Consider the following 19,065-nt stretch of genomic DNA (forward strand, 5'->3'; position numbering starts at 1 on the left):
TTGATTTCCTGCTGTATTCTGACGGACTGTGTTCTTCAACAAAGGCTGAAACAGTATCTCCCCAACTACTTGCTCTTCTACTATCCCTTCTACTCTGATGTTCTACTATCAAGAAATGGACTCTAAATAATGGATCTGAATGAGTGTCTGATGTGCTTCTAACCAAAAAGAATGTAGTGGATGAGACTGTGTGACTTCGGAGGCTAGGTCATAAAAGGAACACAGCTTCCACTCTGGAAGGTATACGTTACCTTTGGGAACTCTAAGTTGCCAGGTAGGAAGTATGACTGCTCCGAGGCTGCCACACTGTGAGAAAGTCAAGTCATATGCAAAGGGCATGGATAGGCACTCCATAAGGCTGTCCTAGTTGTTTATCTTTCTAGCCCAGGGGCCAGATGTGAGGTTTCAGTTAATTCTAGTCCCCAGACATGAAGCCACCTCAAGCCCTGGAGATGTCTCAGTTGAGGCCCCAGATACCACGAGGCAGTGGGCAAGCCATCCCGGCTTTATCTTTTCTAAATTCTTGATACATAAAATCATGAACAAAATTAAAAAGTTGTTTAAGGCTAAGTTTGGGGATAATTTATTATACAACAAATCACAATGGTCTTTATTCTGCTCACCACAAAAGCTATGCAGAACCCCCTCCTCAGTTCTGCAGGTAAGCTTGCCTTCAGTCTTTAAAAGACTGATCAATTAGCTCCAAAAATCACTCATTTAATTCCTTTCTTGCTGGCCTTTCAACTGTACTCAAACCTTATCTCTTATGCCTAGAAATATGCTCAGATAAAGAAATAAATGCTTTTTCTTGCACAAATCTGACCCCACTCCCTAGAAGCTACAATCATTTCATTGCTAAATTTCACTGAATAATCTGCTATGTTTTGCTAATATATCCTCACCTCAACATCTGCCTGACTCATCACTGGCCCCACACATGGGTCTCCAGAGAATTTCCCACAGGTAGTTCGCTGTTCCTGTCAGCTTTTATCTTCCTGAAACTGAAATTTAGCTTAAACTAAATGCTATTATTAAATCCTTCCATCTTGAAAACTCTTTTTTTTTTTTTTGAGACGGAGTCTCGCTCTGTCGCCCAGGCTGGAGTGCAGTGGCGCTATCTCCACTCACTGCAAACTCTGCCTCCCGGGTTCACACCATTCTCCTGCCTCAGCCTCCGGAGTAGCTGGGACTATAGGCACCCGCCACAACGCCCAGCTAATTTTTTTGTATTTTTAGTAGAGACGGGGTTTCACTGTGTTAGCCAGGATGGTCTCGATCTCCTGACCTCGTGATCCGCCCGCCTCAGCCTCCCAAAGTGCTGGGATTACAGGTGTGAGCCACCGCGCCCAGTCGAAAACTCTTTTTTTATACCTCAGACCATACAGTCTTGGAAAGACCACCACCATCTCACTGTGTTACCAACACAGTCAAAATTACTACTGTCCAAGGGAAGGATTTTGGTGTGGATTGTCTGACGAGACACTCAGGTTTAAAGGCTCATGGTGAAAATGCATGGAGTAGTAAGCAGAGCTGAAGAGGCCATTGACAGGATCAATCAAAGGTTTAAAAACATAGGTAAAAGTCTTTCAGTATAATAGAATTACAGAAGCAAGTAAGTCACAAGAAAAAGTAAACATAAAAGGGACAAAGGCGAGTAAATTATAACCAAGATATGATTGCTGGTGGGAATATACAGTGACATAGCCATATGGTGAAATAATCTGACAGTTCCTCAAGTGGTTAAACATGGAGTTACCATATGACCCAGCACTCCCACTCCTAGACACATACCAAAGAAATGAAAACAAATGTCCACTTTAACTCATATACAAATGTTTACAGCAGCATATTCACAATAGCCAAAAGTGAAAACAACCCAAATGTATATGAACTGCTGTGATACATCTAGAAAATGAAATATTATTAATCATGAAATGAATGAACGAATACATGGTATAACAAGAACGAATCTGGAAAACATTGTAAGTAAAAGAAACCAAACACAAAAAGTGACATATTGTATTTGTTTATATGAAATGTCCAGAATAGAGATAAAAAGTAACTTAGTGATTGCTAAGGGTTGTGGGGGGTAAGGAGAATAGGGACTGACTGTTAATGGACAGTCATTTCTTTTGGAGAATGACGATGAAAATGCTCTGGAATTTTAAAATGGTGAATTGCAAAATTATGTGAATATACTGAAAACCACCCAATTGTACCCTTTAAAGTAGAGAATGCTGTTTGCAAATTATATCTCAATTTTTAAAAATGTATGAGGGAAAAAATAGCCTGCTTTCAATTACTGCTTCCTAGTCAACATAAACCAGACAAAAAATCCCCAACAAAATCTGGAACTTCGTTACTTCATTTCACTCTTCAATTCCAGGTTAAAACAGGATCCAAAACAAAGAGGAAAAAATTTTAACAATTCTACTGAATCCAGAACATCAATGCTAAGGAGTGAAATCTGAATAAAGAACTCTAAGAATACAGTCCATTTTTAAATTAGCACCAAATGGGAAATAAAAGAGAAAATATATTACTCATAACAGGTTCTGTTTGTAAATGTTTTTAGAATACTACCTTAGATCCCAAATAAGAATCAAACATGCCTGGGCCCTCAAAGAGAATTGGTGGATAGCCCCAACTAACAAAATGACTTGCAAGAGTGTTCCAGCTTTTAGTTGGGAGCATAAAAGGAAAAAACCCTTATGCTACAGTGAGCCTAAGGGGGTGGAGGGAGGAAGGGACAGAGAACGAGCAAAGAAGCCACCACATTGTCGACATTTTCTAAACCCAGACTCCAGCTGCTGCCAAGGGGCTCAGTCCTTCCCGGAAAGCTACGGCCACACTGGGGAGAGGCCCTCACTTCATCCAGCAACTTGCACTGCGTCCAACAGCACCAGCCCCACATTCGCCCACACCACAGCCCCCGAGTTCGCCTGCATCTACTCTACCCTGATTCTGCACGATGAATGAGGTGACCGTCACAGAGGATAAGATCAAGGCCCTAATTAAAGCAGGTGGTGTAAATGTTGAACCTCTTTGGCCTGGTTTGTTGGCAAACGCCCTGGCCAATGTTGATAATCGAGAGACTCATCCGTAATGTAGGGGTTGGTGGACGTGCTCCAGCAGCTGCTGCTGATCAACAGGAGGTCCTGCCCCGTCCAGAGCAGCTGCTCCAGCTGAGAAGAAAGTGTAAGCGAAGAAAAAAGAATCTCAGCTGGATGCAGTGGCTCACACCTGTATTCCCAGTACTTTAGGAGGCTAAGGTGGGCAGATCACTTGAAGCTAGGAGTTCTAGACAAGCCTGGCCAAAATGGTAAAGCACGGTCTCCACCAAAAATACAAAAATTAGCTGGGTATGCTGGCGCATGCCTATAATCCCAGATGCTCAGGCGGCTGAGGCACGAGAATTGCTTGAACCTGGGAGGCGGAGGTTGCAGTGACTGGGTGACAGAGCCAGACTGTCTCCAAAAAGAAAAGAGAAAACAAAGAAGAATCTGAGGAGTGTGATGATGGCACGGGCTTTGGTCTTTTTGTGACTAAAAGTTCTTCTATAACTCTTTTTACAAATTTTTAAAAATTAAACTGGACTCCAGGGACCAGTGGGTGAGGCCACTAGCTATAGGGGTGGTGGGCACACTGTGGTGTGATGGCCCGGGACTGCTGCAGGCATCTGAACTGGTCTCTCACTACTCCCATGCCACATAACTGTGTTCTGGCACTGAGTACAGTGGGGACGGCCCTGTGGCAGGTGCCACAGCATTCTCTTAGTGGGTAATGGCAGCACCAGCAGCAGCAGGCCAGGAGCAGGAAGGAGGATCACAACAGATCACACATGGGGACTCCGGTCCAGATCCTGTGCCCCCTCTGGGGACTTTCAGATCCAAAAGGGCAAATTATGCAGGGGCTGACAAATGAGGACAAGAGCCACTGACATTTGGAATGACTGCAAGTATGACCGCCCATCTATATTCAAAAAGTATAAACTCTGGGTTACATAACTGAATGTGTACAGGAATGTGTCCTTCAGAATAACACCACGGCTGCCAGCTCGGTCCACTCCAGGTCAAAATGAACACACATCTTGGTTGCTCTCCTACCTCCCTGACTGCTATGTCTATTTCTTGTACTTGTTCCTTTTCCTCTTTCATTCCATTAAATTTCTCAAAGGCTTGTCACTGAACAGCCTCTCTGCATCTTTTTTTTTTTTTTTTTTAAATCCACTTACGAACCATTATATGATCTGTTTTACCTATCAAAACTATAATATTTGTGTAAGGTTTGGGAACAGTTCACCAACTGCCTTCCCTTCTGACATGAACCACAGAGTTTGGGGGTCTCAAAGACCTTCCTCAGGTTCAATGTGCCACATTGTTAGACTATCAGGTATGGCCCAAGGCACCCAGATCTCTATGCCCTTGGAAGGCTCCAAGGACAAAGGCCAGATCTCTCTTCAGGCAAGGTTAAACTCTTTACTAAACTACCTGCTTGCTGATTCTTCTGATTCTCCAATTCATATTTCTAACCACCTTCTTGATATTTCCATCAATAGTCAAACTCATCAACATTTTCCCCAAACCGAGACTTCACTGTTTCTACTAATAATGCCAACATTATTTCACCTTGTTTAAAAAGTTATTTTTAATTAGAAAGCCATAATTGTATGCATGGGGTATGATGTGATGTTTTAATATATGTTACATTATTTTTTTCTATAAGGAATTGAAGCAGCTTATAAAACCACAATATAAGATACACAATTAGAAAGAAATTGGGGCACAGAAGAAATAGCCCAGAAAAAGTAAAACAGAATAATGCTATAGTGAAGTTAGGATACAGAATGCATGCTATAAATTACTGTTCACTTGTTAGAGGTGGGCTGCACATTTGGCTCAGAGCTTTTTCATAGCCAAACAATATCCAATGCAAAAAAGAAATGACAATCACTCTGGGACAGATAGGGAGACCTCATCCCTACAAACATTTTTTAAATGTGCCAGGCATGTTGACTCATGTCCACAATCCTAGCACTTTGGGAGGCAGAAATGGGAGGATTTCTTGAGCTCAGAAGTTCAAGAACAGCCTGGGCAACATAACTAGATCCTGTCTCTATTAAAAAAAAACTTAAACATTAGCCAGGCATGGTGATGCAGACCTGTAGTCTCAGCTACTCAGGAGGATAGCTTGAGCCTGGGAGGTTGAAGTAGTAGTGGTCCGTGATCACACCACGGCCCTGCAGCCTAGACAACAGAATGTGAGACTCTATCTCAGTGGGGAAGGGGAAGAAAAGCGGTTTCACAATTCAGAGTATACTAAAATAAATGATGCCCAGAAGGTACTATTCTTCTTATTATTCCAGGACTTAGAAGTGTGTGGGTTTTTTGGTTACTGCCCTCCACACTCAACAGACTATCGAATAATAAAGACAGTACCTCCATGACATTGTTTGCTTTTGTCTGCTCCTTGTATCTTCTCTCTCTTTAATGTCAATCATCTACGATTTCAAATTAAGCTTCCTTAAATATAGCACTTCCCTCTTTAAAACCTACACTGGTTCCTTTTATCCTTTTGTTAAAACACTTAAAAAAAAAAAAAAATAGAGATGAAGTCTTACTATGTTGCCCAGGCTGTCTCGAACTCCTAAGATTGAGTGATCCTTCTGCTTTGGCCTCCCAGAGTGCTAGGATTACAGGTGTGAGTCACCATGCCTAGCCCACTGATTCCTTTTAAAAGCACTACTTCTGCTTCTTTTTTTTTTTTTAATTTCCATAAGTTTTGGGGGAACAGGCTGTGTTTGGTTATATGAGTAAGTTCTTTAGTGGTGATTTGCAAGATTCTGGTGCACCCATCACCCAAAAAGTATACGCTGAACCCAGTTTGTACTTGTGTCCCTCATCCTTTTCCTACCCTTTCCCCCTGAATCCCCAAAGTCCACAGTGTCATTCTTATGCCTTTGCATCCTCATAGCTTAGCTCCCACTTATGAGTGAGAGAATATGGGATGTTTGGTTTTCCATTCCTGAGTTACTTCAATTAGAATAATAGTCTCCAATCCTATCCAGGTTGCTGCAAAATTCATTCATTTTTATGGCTGAGAAGTATTCCACACACACCATAGTTTCTTTATCCACTCATTGACTGATGGACATTTGGGTTGGTTCCACATTTTTGCAACTGTGAATTGTACTGCTATAAACATGCGTGAGCAAGTATCTTTTTTGTATAACGACTTCTTTTCCTCTAGGTACTCACTCAGTAGTGGGACTGCTGGATCAAATGGTAGTTCTACTTTTAGTTCTTTACAGAATCTCCACACTGGTTTCCATAGTTGCTGTACTAGTGTACATTCCCACCAGCAATGTAGAAGTGTTCCCTTTTCACTGCATCCATGCTAACTTCTATTTTTTTTTAATTTTTTGATTATGGCCATTCTTGCACGAGTAAGGTGGTATCGCATTGTGGTTTTGATTTGCATTTCCCTGATCATTAGTGATGTTGAGTATTTTTTCATATGTTTATTGGCCATTTGTATATCTTCTTTGGAGAACTGTCTATTCATGTCCTTAGCCCACTTTTTCATGGGATTGTTTTTTGTTTTTGTTTTTTTCCTTGCTAATTTGAGTTCATTGTAGTTTCTGGATATTAGTCCTTTGCCAGACTGTGAAGACTTTCTCCTACTCTTTCGGTTGTCTGTTTACTCTGCTGACTCTTCCTTTTGCTGTGTAAACGCTCTTTAGTTTAATTAAGTCCTAGGTATTTAACTTTGTTTTTAATCACATTTGCATTTAGGTTCTTGATCATGAAATCCTTGCCTAAGCCAATGTCTAGATTTTTCCGATGCTACCTTCTATAATGTTTACAGTTTCAGGTCTTAGATTTAAGTCCTTGATCCATCCTGAGTTGATTTTCGTTTCAGGCGAGAAACAAGGATCCAGTTTCATTCTCCTACATGTGGCTAGCCAATTATCCCAGCATCATTTGTTGAACAGGGTGTCTTTTCCCCACTTCATGTTTTTGTTTGCTTTGTCAAAGATCAGTTGGCTGTACGTATTTGGGTTTATTTCTGGGTTCTCTATTCTGTTCCAGTTGTCTATGTGCCTATTTTTATACCAGTACCATGCTGTTTTGGTGACTATGGTCTTACAGTATAGTTTGAAATCAGGTGATGTGATGCCTTCAGATTTTTTCTTTTTGCTTAGTCTTGCTTTGACTATGCAGACTCTTTTTTGGTTCCACATGAATTTTAGGACTGTTTTTTCTAGTTCTGCGAAGAATGACGGCAGTATTTTGATGAGAATTGCACTGAATTTGTAGACTGCTTTCGGCAGCATGGTCATTTTTACAATATTGATTCTACCCTCCCATGAGCATGGGATGTGTTTCCATTTGTTTGTGTCGTCTATGATTTCTTTCAGCAGTAAAAGCACATATTCTTCTATATTTACAAAGAAATATATGCTCAATGCAGAAAACAAAATCATGACAAAGAGGTAAAGAAGACAAAAACCAAAACTCCACAATCCAGATGTAACTAGCTACTACCAATGTTTTTTAAAATTCAGATTATATTTACATGCAATGAAAGTCAAAGGTTTTATGTGTACGATTCCCTGTTTTTTGACAAATAAATATACTCTAATCAATATAGAACATTTTCCCAAAACCTCACTCTGGAAATTCCCTTCCAGTCACATTCTTTGTCAGGTAAATGTATTGCAAAGAGCTTGTCCCAGTCTGAAGCTGATCTTCTCATTTTTAAAAATGTCTTTTAATGAGGAAAAGTTTTTAATTTTGATTAAGTTCAATTAATTTTTTATTTTATAGTTAATATTTCTTATATGCTTGCTAATAAATCCTACCCTACCCCCAAGGTTGTGAAGATATTCTCTTACTTTTTGTTAGAAACTTTACAGTTTTAACTTTATATTTAAATATATGATCCATCTCAACCTGATAAAGGTATCTAAAAAAAACTACACATTCACTGTAATATTAGAAACAAGACAAGGGGGGTCTATTCTTACCACTTCTATTCAACCTCATGCATAAAAGAAGGAGGCAAAAAAGAATAATAATTTATAAAGAATCATAAGGAAGAAGAAAACCCTCTATTTGTACTGAAATGATGAAATGATTGTGTGTAGAGAAAACCCAGAGAAATTTACACATGCACAAACACTAATAAATAAGCAAAAAGCACAGTTACAGGCCATGTGGTTGGTGCATAAGAATCAGTTACACTTCTATAACCCATCAAAACACAATTGTCATTTATTATAGCATTTTTAAAAGTCAGAAAAAGATTAAATACGAGCAAGAACTCCACACCAAAAACTACAAAACATTTCTGAGAACAATAAAGACCTAAATAAATAGACACAATACCATGTTAATGGATTGGAAGATTCAATATTATTAAGGCATATCTAAAATTTATAATGTATAAGCTGACTCTGAATTTATACACAGATGCAAAGGATCTAGACAGGTCAAAACAATCCTGGAAGAGAAGCACAAAGCTGGAGGACTGACACTACCCATTCAAGGCATGCTATACAAAGCTATAGTAACCAGACCCTTAGAGCAAGCATTGACCAACAGAGGGATGGAGCAGGTGAAGTCCACAAACAAACCCCCATACATTCTGTCTACTGATGGACAAAGGCAGGCAAATCAATAGGTCGGGGGAGAAGTCTTCCAAATAAATGGTGCTGCAGCAACTAGATAAAAGTATATTTCAAAAAACCACCCCAGGTTTACCCCATACTGCTGACATTTTGGCACTCTCTTTTGCTAAACATGTTTTTAGTTTTTATTTTTATTTTTTTGAGACGGAGTCTCACTCTTTCACCCAGGCTGGAGAGCAGTGGCGCAATCTCAACTCACTGCAACCTCCGCCCTCCCAGGTTGAAGTTATTCTCCTGCCTCAGCCTCCCAAGTAGCTGGGACTACAGGTGCGTGCCACCATGCTTGGCTAATTTTTTATATTTTTAGTAGAGACAGGGCTTCACTATGTTGGCCAGGATGGCCTCAATCTCCTGACCTCGTGATCCGCCCACCTCCGCCTCCCAAAGTGCTGGGATTACAGGTGTTGAGTCACCGTGCCTGGCCTGGTAAAAATGTTTTTTAAAAAGAGGAGAGATCAGAACACCAGGATTCTGTTTCTACTCTGCTTTCTTTTGGTTTTCTGTGGGGATTTTTGGTAATATTTTGAACTGATGCTTTAAAGTTACTTCACCACAAATTTCTCACGCTAATCTCTGTCCTCTACATGATGCTCCCAAACTGCTTTTAAACCTAATCTTTTACCATCAATTTTTAGTTTCCCCATTTGTTAGGAAAACACAAGCAGTTAGGGCTTCTCACACCTTGCTCTGCCTCCAGGATTTAGTCTGAGAAGTGCCTCATACTCTCAACATCATCCAAATATTCTTTACTGACAAAGTCCCTTTCAGATTCTTATAACATCTTTTCTGATTCCTCTATTCAAATATAACCTTCTTCCTTTTAAGTACTCACATATCTTCCCTTTTCTCACTTATTATTAATGAACCACACTTAGAACGATGAAAAAAAGCTATCTGAGCAGTCTATTCATTCAGTCAGTATTCAGCAGGCCACAGATTGTTCTATTGGGGAGACAGGGACGCTAGACAGGTCAAGGCTCTGCCCTTAAGTAGCTGATATTCTAGTGGCAAAGTCTACAAGGCCATAATCTAGAAAGTAGGGCTGTTTCTCATTTACCTCTATGTGCCCTGTAGTAAAGTACAACGTTTTGCACATCTTCAAGCCTCAATGAATAAACCATGAATTCACCTGTCATGCTATTTAAAGCTTATATCATAAATATCCTTGTCAATTTAAAGCACCAACAGATCAGGAGTCAGAAACTCCTTGGTCTCCATAAAAGAAATGTAATGAGGCCTTATGTAATAGGTTCAAGAGCATCTATTGCTTTGCTCTTATAGATAGACAGGGTTTCTTTTTAAGGCTTGAAGTAAGCCAAATTAAGCCAACTAATAATGAAAAGCATAATGAATTAAGTATCTGTGCAGCATTAATGATTTTAAGTGAAAGAACTGTGAATGAAGAAAGGTCATCTTTATATCAAAAGGAACAGATATAAAATACTTAAGTCACATGACACCATTTTAATAGAGAAAAACAGACATTTCTAAGGCAGAGATTTTCCATCTGGGCACTACTGACATTAGGAGCTGAATAATTTTTGTTATGGGTAACTGTCCTGTGCATTCTGGGATGTTTAGCAACATCCCTGACTCTGCCCAATAGATGCCAGTAGCAGCCTCAGTTACGGCAACCAAATGTCTCCAAACATTCAAAAATGGACTCCCAAGGGTCCAAACCACAACCAGTGAAGAACCTCTGATGTAAGACAGCCAACATTACTTGGCTGTACAAATATTTATTTTGTTATTCTTTTTACTGTACAAATATCAATTCTAAAACAGCTTTAAGGTTCTCTGCTTTTTTCCCTTAAAAAACAAAACAGGTTAGGCACAGCGGCTCACACCTGTTATCCCTGCACTTTGGGAGGCTGAGGCAGGCAGATCACTTGAGGACAGGAGTTCAAGACCAGCATGGCCAACATGGTGAAACCTCATCTCTACTAAAAATACAAAAATTAGCTGGGCATGGTGGTGCATGCCTGTAATCCAAGCTACTCAGGAGGCTGAGACAGAAGAATTGTATGTACCCGGGAGGCAGAGGTTGCAGTGAGCAGAGATTGCAGCATTGCACTCCAACCTGGGTGACAAGAGTGAAACTACGTCTCCAAAAAAAAAAAAAAAAGGCGGGGGGGAGCTGTAAAAAAAATAAAATAAGAAAAGTCATAGACTTGGAGGATTGGGGGGCAGGGAGGGAAGGAGAAGGGGAGGATGGAGCCACCAACAGTAAATTTTGTGAGTTATTAAAATTCAACCAGACTACAGTTTTCACAGATGGAAAATAGACATACCTGGGTAAAGGCAATTTGTATATAGGAAGGAAATCATCTGACATGTTTCTAGAGTGTATAATATTTTATGCTGTATTTTGAAGAAAATATTGCCCCTAAGTTTTTACAGGTATGAAATGTATGCCACTCAAATGGGTGTGAGAGATAAGTACTCTGGAGCACTATGGATGATTTTAAGAAAACGTGAGGCAGAAACAAAGGCCCTATATTCTGATTATCCAGTCAGCATGCCAGCCTGCTCATGCTGACATGCCTTCCCAGATCCATATGAACATCAACACTGCCTATCCCTTACCTGCTGTCCAACACTAGAGAAAATGCCTTTATAAACGAACAATACGTACCGCATTGTGGATGGCTCAAATGCAGTGGAGTTAACAAACTACAGGGCCTTAACCAAAGGGAACCTTTCAGACTAGAGAGGAGGAGATACATGAACACAGAAATAAATGTACAAGTCCACACTATAAGTTGCGAATGGGGAGGACAATACTGTGGGTAATAAAGGAAAGGGTCTGATTAGAGGTTGAATAAAGGCATTTCTAAGGAAATGACATGTTTTCATACCAAGTCAGACCACAGCTATTGATGTCTCCAGAAATAATCCAAGAGATGAAAACTGTACAAAGGTGCCAACTTATCTAAGAATGATTTAAGACAGCAACAAAACTCATGTCTGAGGACAGCGAGTACAGGCAGCCTGATATTGCAAGGCGATGTTCCTACAGTCACCATTTAGTACGTCCTTGTAGCAGGTATATGCTAAGGGTTCTGGAAAAAGAACATAAGGTAGTCCAAAGCAATGATTCCACTTACATTGCAAGTATACTATGAAGGGTGCCTTCATGTGGTTGTATCCTTGGAGTTTTAGAAAAATGATACATGCAGACCTTACAATGGAGCAGACTTTAGTGTTCAATGTGCAGAAAAATCACCTGATGAATTTGTTAAATATTTGGAGTCCTAAGTCCCACTCCCACGGATTCCAATTCAGGGGTTTACAATGCAGCCTAGGAATGTTTACCAGGCACCCCCTACCGCCTCTGAAAACCCCACATGAAACACAAATCTTCCCACAAGAGGAGGTTTGGCTGTGACACAGGTTTTTTTGCTAAAACTCATGAAACAAGCATGTATTACACAAGGCCTCCTGACAGTGTTTGTTTACAGGCTGACCCTGTCCCTGATCCTGATAATCCCCAGGGCTTGGAAGCAGAATCTGAATAAATTGCACAGCCTGCTACTACAGCTTGTGCCCAGACAACAGAACAGAGGTGATATGTAAAAAAGATAGGCAGTGCTGACAGCTCTCTCTGCAGAGGTTAAGGAAACACACCCAACATGAGACATGGTCAGGGAGCTAAGGCAGCCAGCACTGACGGGTATAGCATGAAGTACAGATGGGAACACACCAAAAGAAGAACGATAGAACAGACAGAAGAAGAGTGAAACTCCTATTTCTTAAGAGCCTCGTATCAGATACTGTGTTATGAACTTCATGTATTTCATTTAAATCCTCATAAAAATCTTAGATATTAACATTAACATAATTATATCATAGATGAAAAACCAAAGGCTAAAGAGAAAGCAATCTGTCCAAGAAGACGGAGCTACAAAGCAACACAGCCAGGTTTTGAAGCAAGGCTCAGGAACCAGTCCATAATGCCATAATCTTCTTGGAGATCTAAGATAACGCGGGTAGGAACACAGCTCTGAGGAAATGAAGAGTCCCACTCCAGAGAGAATACCAAGGCAAGCTAAGTACACGAGAGCAATGAACAATGCTTTTGCAAAATCAGAACTTTAAATATGGATGCTTTTATTAAAACAGCTGAGGGTTCATACATTTTAAATATGGGAAACTTGTACAGATGAGGTAAAAAGTTAAGATGTAATCTAGCTGATCATAAACGATGAAAGCTTGCTGCAGCTCTTGCTGAGTAGTGGGATCACAGCTGACTTCTGCCCCCCAAACCCAGTGTCTACATTTCCTGTGATGAGCAAATTTTACTTTTAAAAAGAAATATATGTGATGTCTTTTGTTTGCGAATTTTTTTTTTTTTATGTATTTTGAGGAAACTGAGAAGTAGCTGAGGGCAGAGACTCTCCAGGAATGAAGTCAATGAAAACAAGAGGAAGAGGTGAAACATCAAAAGACAAATGATATCTCAGATTACTTCACACACACCACCAGCCTGCGAAAGCTCTCTCTCCCCTTCCCATCCTGGACCATTCAATCCCAAGTCATGAGGCAGGGCCAATCAACAAAGGATGTCAGAGCACAACTTAGGTGAGGAGGGCAGGGAGAGACATAGTGATGGCCACTGGTGACTCATACCATACAGGAAAATCAATCAACAAAGTCAACGCAATGAGGATGGGGAGAGCCCAGACTCTTCCTATCAGAGAAAGAAACCACAAAGATAGAAAGGGAGAAAACTGGGCTGAATCTTCTGGTACTAGATGTATCAGATTAATAAACTCATGGATTTCAATACATATGTAAATATATAAATAAACATAAACATAAAGGAAGCAGTGTGTGTGTGTTCCTAGCTCTGTACTGAGATCTGAAAGTGACAAGCCAAAAGTAATATGCACACCTAATGCCCAGGTCTAGCTTTCTAAATATTATTGTTTAATTTCCTTTTTTTTTTTTTTTTGAGACAGAGTCTTGCTCTGTTGCCCATGCTGGAGTGCAGTGGCGCGGCCTCAGCTCATTGCAACCTCCGCCTCCCGGGTTCACGTCATTCTCCTGCCTCAGCCTCCTGAGTAGCTGGGACTACAGGCGCCCGCCACCGCGCCCGGCTAATTTTTTGTATTTTTAGTAGAGATGGGGTTTCACAGTGTTAGCCAGGATGGTCTTGATCTCCCGACCTCGTGATCCGCCCGCCTTGGCCTCCCAAAGTGCTGGGATTACAGGCGTGAGCCACCGCGCCCGGCCTATTGTTTAATTTTTAAAAGAGTAGGATTCTCTGTGGAAAGAGTAGACTCCCGGGCTGGGATAGGAAAAATACAAGATGAACCTGGCATATCCTACTGTACTTGAAGGTAAATGATCAAAGTGCCGGGCACAGTGGCTCACACCAGTAATCCCAATACTTTGGGAGGCTGAGGCAGGAGAATTACTTGAGGTCAGGAGTTCAAGACCAGCCTGGTCAACATGGTGAAACTCCATCTCCACTAAAAATACAAAGGTTAACCAGGCGTGGTGGCATGAGCCTGTAGTCTCAGCTACTCAGGAGGCTGAGGCATAAGAATTGCTTGAACCCAGGAGGTGGAGGTTGCAGTGACACCGAGATCATACCGCTGCACTACAGCCTGGGCGACAGAGCAAGACTTCATCTCAAAACAAAACAAAAAAAGAAACGATCAAAGAATGATTGAGGCATTTCAAAAGGACACAGAACCAATCTGAAGGGGCTCCTAAGATCCAAATTTGGGATAATGTAAGCATCAAAACATATAAGGAGAGTAACTGATTATAACTCACTGAATAAAACAGAGATCCATGAATTAATCAGTCCATCTGAGACAGAAATCCAGCCCAGGGTGGGGGCAGGGACAGGGATAAATATTTGAATGGGTTAAATATGTAGTCTCAAAGTAACTCTCAACAACATACTTATTACTAGGGTAAAAGAATAGCTGCCAGAGATATCTGGCAGACACAATCTTGATCAAGTGAAGGCAGCAACTCCAATGGAATAAATCAAACCTGTGTACCATCTGACAGGATTTAATGCAAAAAGACAATATCACTATTGTGACATCCCAAATTGAGAAACATACAAAATAACTGGTCTACAATCTTAAAAATGTCAAGGACATGAAAGCCAGGAAAACATTGAGGAACTGTTCCAAATTAAAAGAAATTACAGAAACAAGAAAACAAAATAAGCGACTCTGCCACAGATTCATTACATGTAACGGACAACACTGGGCAACTGGCAGTACCTGATAAGCCCGAGGACTGAACAGTAGTGAACTATCAGTGCTAAATGCCTGATCTTGATGGCTGTATTTTGATTTACAGGAGAATGTACTTGATTGTAGGTAAAATGTACTAAAGTATTCAGGGATGATAAAACACCATATTAGTAATTTTACCTCAACCAGTCCTGGCAGAGGGTGAGGGGATTTATCTCTTTATCCGAGAACAAAAAAATGGTAAGGCCACAGGTCTTATTCCAGACATTCCCAATCAATTCCTTGGACTCCCTGAATATGTATATGTCAGTAACCTTATACAAACTGTTGTGGAATATACCACAAAATTCATAGAAGGGCATCTGTCACATGTAATGCTAACTAAAGATACAAGTTACTTACCAAATTCCGTGGGCTGGCACGGGTATAAGGAGAGAACCTTACTATCTCTAATGACCTTACTGATGCTGACTTTAATACTCTATGAAATTTAGAGCTCAGTGAATGTTACCTAGAATCAGCCCTGGCTGTGGAATACTTTATTCTGAGCCCTTTATTTGGGGTTTGGATGTCCGCTGTGCTGGTTTCCAGAGATAGTAAGGGGATGAGAGTATTAGTTACATCTGCTGACCCACATACTTAAGATCCAGATGAGTGAGACAGTTTTCATTCCTGCTTGGTAGAGCCTATTTGCTGAGGGGAATAGCTCTTAAGGAATGGTTCTAGCCAGACCCTATCTCTACCAAAAAAAACAAAAACAAAAAAACTTTTAATTAACCAGGAGTGGTGACACATGCCTGCAGTTCCAACTTCTCAGGAGGCTGAGGTGGGAGGACTGCTCAAGCCCAGGACTCAGGAGGCTGAGATGGGAGGACTGCTCAGGCCCAGGAGGTTGAGGCTGCAGTGAGCTATGATCATGCACTGCACTCCAGCCTGGGCAACAGAACAAGACTCTGTCTCAAAAAAAAAGAAAAAACAAGAAAAGAAAAAAGAAGGCTTCCTGCAGACGAACCTAATGCTGGGCCTCAGCAGCAAAATCGAAGACAGTATAAGAAATGCAGAATAAAGGGAGGATGGAAAACACCTTCTTGTTACCTTTCAAATTGGCTCTATCTTTTACTAGACTGCATAGATCTTTGGGGTCATAACCACTATTCAGACAAATGCTAAGTAAGATCCACTCTCTCTTTTCTAAGGAAAACACTGATTCTATGTGTAAGTATGTGCACCTATGAAAGAATCAGGTTAGAGTAGATTAGTTCCTATACTTTTGTAGCATAGTAACTTTCTCTTCCTCTTAGCAGGTAACTAAATGTACACTGTTCCTGAATCAACAAACAAATGACCTACACCCACTAGATAAATGATTAAGATATATAGACCCCAAAATTCATTAGTGCTTTATGTACTGAACATATCTGCATTTTCTGCCATGTATTCTAATGCTATATATAATCTGATTTACAGTTTTAAAAATCTGCAGCAAATAAATTCATCTCACCAACTGCTCAGGAGCTCCAAATTCCTGAAAACTAACGTCCAAATCAGTAAGTTAAATGACAAAGAAGCAGCTGAATAAATAGTCATTTCTCTTTCTCCTGGATTCTCAGAGTTGGGTCTACACAAAGCATGGTGTCTAGACCATATTGTTGTTAATATTCATCACACAACATGCTTGCCCTTCAGGAGTTTAACTCTTGGTCTTTACAAAGCATCAGTACAAGAACACTCCACTTGAATAGTTTCTGTGTCTTCCGTGAAATCATAGCTGATAACATAACCCACTACATCATACAATGGCAGAACCCCACAGAATGTCTTTTTCGTTAAGTACAATGCCAGGAAAGAATCTTTCTCTGTAAACAAATGTGCATGCTTGCTTCCCACAGACAATGAATGCTATGTAATTCAATGCTATACAGAGACAGGGAGAGTTTTCTTTTAGTCTTAGCAGTCAGAAAACAGAAAGTCAAATACAATACACAAGAGTTATAATCAGCTCCCCTCAAAAGCCTGGTGCACTTTTTCCTCTCTCTGTTCTTTTATTATTATTATTATTATTTGTACTTTATTTTTTTGAGACAGGATCTGGTTCTGCCGCCCAGGCTGGACTGTAGCAGCACAACCTCAGCTCACTGAAACCTCTGCCTCCTAGGCTCAAGCGTTCCTCCCACCTCAGGCTCCCAAGTGCCTGGGACTACAGGCCCTTACCTCCATGCCCAGCTAATTTTTTGCACTTTTTGTAGAGACAGTGTCTCACCATGTTGCCCAGGCTGGTCTTGAACTCCTGAACTCAAGCGATCTGCCCCCCCAACTCAACCTCCCAAAGTGCTGGGATCACAGGCTTGAGGCATCGCTCTGGCCCAGTGCTCTTTTTAGATAATTTATTATGTCCTCTAACTGTCCTGCTGTATACTATCTTTAATTCTAACAGATTTAAGTCCTTTTGAAAGTACCTAGAATATGTACGTGTAAATATATGTATTTTCTATCTCTTACAATTCTCTCTCATATCACTTAAATTTTCTGATATCAGTTTCTATACAATGGCCTAAGAATTTAAAATGATAATGACACAGGAGGCTAATTTAATGAAGACCAAGTAATTTGCATCACTACCTTGTTCCCTCGTCCACTCCCCCAACAAATTACCACACAGCCCAATGGGGAAGGCAAGCCCCACACCACCATGCTCCGCATGTCACCTTTGCAGTAGTCCGCAGGGTCCTCTTGTTCCTCATCATCTGATCCCAGGATCTCCTCCTCTGGCTCCGGGGGTGTGGGGTCTGGCAAAGGTGGCGGTGGTGGCGGTGGCGGTGGAGGAGGAGGAACTAAAGGAGCTTTCTGTTGAGGCTCCGGCCTGAAAGAACAGGGAGAAAATTGCTATTTACTTAGAAGTACATCTTGCAATATGGATGCATTTGAGCATTTCTTAATATGGGGGAAAAATAAAACTTGTCACATACTAAGAAGAAATGCCATTTAATGTCACTTCACCCATTTTAGTTGAATTCAAGTAGGTTTCAACATACAGGCCAGGCCAAAAAATAAAATCTGCCCTTATAAGCTAAGGAATTTTTTTTTAAGTATCTTTTCATTTAGAGCTTCAAGAACTACCAATGTTGTGAAATTTCAGTGCTCCACTTAAGTCCTACCAATCTTGGAAAATTTAAGTGAAATGAAAGCATATTCCAAGGTATACAGCCTTATTGGTTAGAAAACATCACAAAGATTATAAAAAGACAGGTGCAAGCAGCACTCAACTTTTGAAAGCTTATTTCCTGTTATTTGAAAATCAGAATTCTTTTCCCATAGAAATAGGAGCAATGAGGTTAGGTTTCAGTAACTCATAAAAGCTGATTAATATACACTGTAGCTAAAATATACAAGATTGCCAGAAAGATTCTTATACTTCTATAAGGCCTGTTAGAAGTTCTGAATGTATTCTGAAAGCGGGTGTGGGTGTGTGTGTGTGTGTGTCTGATTGATTGATTGACTGAGATTATTCCCTTTCAGGGCTCTATGAGGAGTATGGCTCATAATGGGATTCACTTACTATTTCTAACCATGCCCCAATGGGAGGAAATAGGACCCTACAGTCTCAACCTGGATGCCAGAAGCACTTCTCTCCCTTAAGCTATCCTACTAATAAAACGCCACTGAATGCGTGAGCTGAAGATGACGGATGCTGTGGAAAGGTTGCTTCAAGGGTCAGTTGCCCAACATGTGAGTGCCATTCCTTGGGGCATTTCTGCCACTGCAGCCCTGAGGTCTGCTGCATCTGGAAGAACGAGCTTGACAAAAATATTGTGGTCTGGTTCTGGTCAAGTAAAATTCTTTAGCACCAGTTCCTCATACCATGCAACTGCTGTCACCCAGCATGCGCCCTATTTTAAGGGTATAACCGTTGTCAATGGAGAGTTCAAAGACCTAAGCCCTAGTTGTTGAGAGCAGGTGGAATCTTGGTGTTATTGCTAGATTTCCTTTTGGAACACTGTTGCTCTCTGCCCAGTGGAAGGCTGATTCTGGATCCTTTCTCTCCTCACTGTAGCACAGCCTGGGGCATACAGTCAAAGCTCACTCTTCAGCCCTGGAATGTTGAGAAGGTCAGGGTCACAGCAATACAAGTTCATCTGTCGCTGCCACTAACAG

The 19,065-nt window shown here is 40.8% G+C and overlaps 1 protein-coding gene across 15 annotated transcripts in view; it reads right to left on the reverse strand.

The window, feature by feature from the left end:
* The window catches only part of SRPK2 (SRSF protein kinase 2), a 287,057-nt gene that overhangs the window by 76,358 nt on the left and 191,634 nt on the right, over positions 1-19,065 (reverse strand). For all 15 annotated transcript variants that reach the window (XM_007982492.3, XM_038004326.2, XM_007982496.3 and 12 more), the window contains one exon: positions 17,619-17,773. In XM_007982492.3, the coding sequence (XP_007980683.1) occupies positions 17,619-17,773 (155 nt within the window). The remainder of the gene's footprint in view (positions 1-17,618; positions 17,774-19,065) is intronic.

This window comes from Chlorocebus sabaeus, chromosome 21 (assembly GCF_047675955.1).
Source record: "Chlorocebus sabaeus isolate Y175 chromosome 21, mChlSab1.0.hap1, whole genome shotgun sequence".
In the NCBI taxonomy this organism is placed as follows: Eukaryota; Metazoa; Chordata; class Mammalia; order Primates; family Cercopithecidae; genus Chlorocebus; species Chlorocebus sabaeus.